General features: G+C 31.0%; 1 protein-coding gene across 1 annotated transcript; it reads left to right on the top strand.

The window, feature by feature from the left end:
- Window positions 1-887: 887 nt before the first annotated feature.
- On the top strand, window positions 888-2,256 carry LOC145101149 (cell number regulator 2-like). The gene is made up of 4 exons (XM_079038323.1): window positions 888-1,033; window positions 1,154-1,225; window positions 1,577-1,789; window positions 1,903-2,256. Exons 1-4 carry the CDS (start codon window positions 973-975, stop codon window positions 1,977-1,979), a joined length of 423 nt encoding a protein of 140 aa, XP_078894449.1. The 5' UTR covers window positions 888-972; the 3' UTR covers window positions 1,980-2,256.
- The last annotated feature ends 2,392 nt before the right edge of the window (window positions 2,257-4,648 follow it).

Genomic DNA, 4,648 nt, shown 5'->3' with positions numbered 1-4,648 from the left:
TGTTTTTTCTGTGTTGAAATCAGTTAAAGCATCTGATGCATGTTTACTAACAATCAGGTTTTGATGTTTTTGTTGTTGAAATCCAATTTTGGTTGAGTAAATTTTTTTCCAGTGACGTGGACGGTAGTATAGTCGGAGAAGACAAAGGTGGCATTAGAGGAGATGAGTCGGAGGTGATGACTGGGGCCTATTTAATATTTATAAATATATAAACAAAAAAATAAATTATAAACAATTAATATGACAAAAATTTTTTGGGAAAGAGCATATTAGTATTTTTAAAATGGACAGGACCAAACGTGCAACAAAAATAAAAAATAAGGACGGTCGAAGTTAAAAAAAAAATTGTAAAGGACCAAACATACCCCAAGGGACCATCCTTGTAATTTACCTACATTATATGTAACAAAATTGTGATAAAATTGAAATTTGAATTTGTGTTTGTGTGGTATTTGCGTCAAGTATAAAAAAACAAGTTTATGTTGATATTGACATTGTTTTCCGAATTTTTCTTGTTTTGTAAGATTAATTTTGAATTAAATAAACTAAATGTTTATTTTATTTTATTTTATTCATATGTATCGTTTTTATCATGTTTTAATCGGATTGTTTTCGTGCTAGTAAACAAAAATACAGAACACGAAAATCATGTTATGTAGTGTTCTTGCTATATAAAAATTATTTTGTCGTATTTTAAAAGCATAACACGGCTTTCTGGTTTAACACTCCTATATTTGTGGTACTTCCAAGCATATTTATTTATGTAATTTTGACTTTTCATCATCAAATATAAAACTCAAGATGCTGCCAAAAGTTCAAGGAGAAAACTTCCTTCGACTCTATCCACACACACCACCAACTTGGTGGCTATAAATAAGCAGCCCACAAAATCTCAATCTCAATTTATTTACTTTTGGTGCACTCTTCCACCGCACCACCACCACAGTACGCCCAAGTGTCCCGGCTCAACTCATGAACTCCACCGGCCAATGGTCCACTGGACTCTGTGATTGCACCTCTGATTATTCCAACTGTAAGCCTACAAATTAACTATATTAATCATTCTGGTATACTTTATATATGGATAAATCAAAATATGTTACACATGATTATTTTGTTAAAGATTTGTTTAATTTGATTTTGGAAACCACAGGTTGTTTGACGTGTTGGTGTCCATGCATATCGTTTGGACAAATTGCGGAGATTGTCAACAAGGGTACCACTTGTAAGTGTTTATGCTTCCACTTTGACCATTTATAAGATTCTATATGTAGATTAATCATTCAAACATTCCTACTTAGTTTGTTGTAAACAAACATCGCTCTTGTAAAAAGAAAGGTATATAAAAACAAGACATGATGATTTGCAAGCAAACGTTTTCAATTAATCACTTTTTCTTGTAAAGTACTACGTATATGCATGGATTTTGGAAATTTCATTAAAAAAAACAATAATTAATTTGGTAAGTCAAGAAATGGACCACTCTACAATTTATAACAAATTTAAAAGTTGGCAGTGATGTATATATGACCCATTTATTTCATGTGTATAATTATTATTTTGTGTGTGTAAACAGCTTGCGGTGTACACGGGACCCTTTATTCAATACTTTGTCTATTTACAGGATGTCAATATATATATTCTTGTATGTATCGTTCTAAATTAAGGCATCAATACATGTTGCCTGATGAACCCTGCAACGATTGCCTTGTCCATTGTTGTTGTCAGTGTTGTGCTCTTTGCCAAGAGTATCGTGAGCTGAAGCACCGTGGATTTGATCCATCTCTTGGTAATAAAGTTGTTTCAGTCTCATTTATAAAAATAAAAAATTTATAATCAATTGTGTATTTGTTATATAAAAAATGATCTAATTAAGATTATTTTTCATGTATGTATATGCAGGATGGCATGGAAATTTGGCGAATCAGAATCAGGGAGTCGGGATGCCGCCAGTTGGTCCCGGAGAAATGAAACGGTAGTTCTTAATACATTTGAAACGTGAAGTGCTTACTCTATTTAAAAATATCGTGAATATTTGTAATTCAATATCGATTAATGTTTGTCATATACAAATAAATGAATAAGAAGGCCCATAACATGTGGACCACAGGTCACAACTCACAACTTGTGCTTGAGTTCTTGATTAAAGTTTGTGAGCCTTTTGTAATAATATAAATTAGGATGTTACCCGTCGTTGTAAAACATAAATTCCTTATATTTTGATATTGTATTAATAAAAGTTAGTACTTAAGTACATTTATATCTGTTGGTACCATTGATTAACTCCAATAAATATTGTCGAATAAAAATATATCATATGTGATCAAATTCATACGTAGGAAACATACATAAAAAACACAAAAATATAAAGAAACTTGAATTTATACTAATATGTACATAAAATTAAGCAAGTAAGATTTTTTTGAAGTTAATGAACAAACATTCAAATAATAAAAAAAAATATATTACATGTAACCCGGCTGATAAGAATTATACATAAAAGTAAGCACGAAAACGTCAAAAAAATTACGTCGAGACGTAGACAAACTTGGATTTATACCGATACATCCATAGAAAAAAACAAGTAATTTTCTTATGATTAAACACGAATGTTTAGAAAATAAAGGAGTGAATAATTGTTCTTAGGATGATGTTAGATGCATTTTGAGCATCAGAGTGATGTCTTTATTATTTAGGTCTATTAATCAAAGTAATTTGCTTAGGATTGGGACCTTTAAGTATACAAAATTTCAGATTTCTCATGAAATTGTCTCTTAAGACATGACCTAATTCATTAAAGTTGTATCTATTGAATGTTATTGTTTTAATAAGTCATTCAAAGAGAAATGACAATTCATGGTTATGAGAGTGGATTATATATCTAAAAAAAATTAACAAAATTCATTTAGTATTTTTAATATTTAATCTTTAATAATTAATACCCCTTTTAGCTTCTAAAAAAACATTAATTATTAAAGTCTAGGATCCAAGTTGCAAAACAAATAAATGGTTAGGTATCATTTATCTCATTCATCTGAATTCAACCCGGTAGATATCGATTATCAATTATATCTTACCATATAATTCCTAGATTTATGGGATCGCTAATAAATTTAATTAGACATGTTTAATCACATCTATGTTTCAGAACTCTCTTGCTTAGGTATCCTTTATCATAAGAGATTTTCAATCATCCAATTTGAAAAACTTGTGTAATCGGCCTAAAACTTGGTTATAGAAATCGCGAAAACACATCGGCCATCAAAAGATAACACTAAGAGGTTAGGTATCATTTATCTCACTAATGCATACAAGAGACGTGCAAGTGTTTTTTAAAAAAGATTGCATAGATTTGAGGTTTATAAGAGCAGACGGTATGGGCACCCTCCACGCCGTTATTGCCTACGTGGAATGCCCAAAACGTCGTCTTAACGCGAGGCACACCGCCCCTCTTGCTCGTTTTGTTGCTTCTCGTGGTAACGACAACGTACAACAACGCGTCTTCTTCTTCTTTCTTCCTCTGCTTTTCTTCTTCTTTCTTCCTCTGCTTCTCTTCACCTTAACGGGGTATAAAATGAAAAACAGCATCCCCTAATCTCGTTGTGGAGAGAAGATGGTGACGTGGCTGCGTTGTGGGTGGGTATGGGTGTTGTCCATACCCAATGCTCTAAGGAGTCTTTGATGTTTTTATAATTCTATTTTAAAAAAAAAAACATGTTATATCATGGTTATTGCATGCATTCAATAAACCATGGTATACTTTAAAAAAATTATTTAATGTTAAAATCACATTGTTAAAAATGTTCTATATATAAAACCCGGTTTTATACGATTGACGCGATCAAAGTTATAAATTAATAACTAGTATTAACTTATATCGTTTGAGCGCGTTAGAACATTTGAAAACTTTTTAATAAAACTTCCTTTTATAAAATAAGGTTTGGAGTTTGATAAGTTTACAAATCTCTATTATAAACTTATACAATTTAAAATCCGAAATTTTACCGATTACTAGTTTTAATGATAAAACTTGTTTTATTGTAAAACTATTTTTAGCATCTTATGTTAAAAGGTAAATTTCATTAAAATCAAACTCCTTGTGATGTTTATTTATGTTCAAATATTATTTTGCATTTGAAAAACTAATTTATCAACCATAACATAAATATAAAACAACACAACCAAGCCATTAACTAATAATAATTTTGTGAGCCATCACAAAATTATCAAATTCATTTCTAAAGGGACATAAATGACATTTATCTTGTAAAGTCTTCATGTGCTCTGATAGCTTCATTTTATTACTTCTTTACGTAGTTTATTTTTAGTTAAAACCATCTCATTTTAGTTAATCTTCATGTATATTTTCTCTTTTTTTTAATTTTCACCTTTACCGGGTGCTTTCCAGTCTTTTGAGCTTATTTGCAGGATTTATCGAAGACTTTTTGTTATTGGTGGCTTATAAGGGTGCGAGACTTATGGAGGCTTGCGGTTTGCTTGTGGATTTGGAGTGGTGCGATTGGGCTTGGTGCTTGCATAGAGAAGAAATCAATTTGGACTTAATTTATGAGCAAGGATGATGATGAGGCGACGCGGAATCGAGCTACAAGAAAATTGAAGGAGTATTGGATCAATCATTAGAAGGCTT

This window comes from Lactuca serriola, chromosome 4, assembly GCF_051521515.1.
Source record: "Lactuca serriola cultivar US96UC23 chromosome 4, Lser_US96UC23_V15, whole genome shotgun sequence".
NCBI classification, from domain to species: Eukaryota; Viridiplantae; Streptophyta; class Magnoliopsida; order Asterales; family Asteraceae; genus Lactuca; species Lactuca serriola.
The sequence above is the reverse complement of the archived record's forward strand: the minus strand, read 5'-3'. Positions and strand labels throughout refer to the sequence as shown.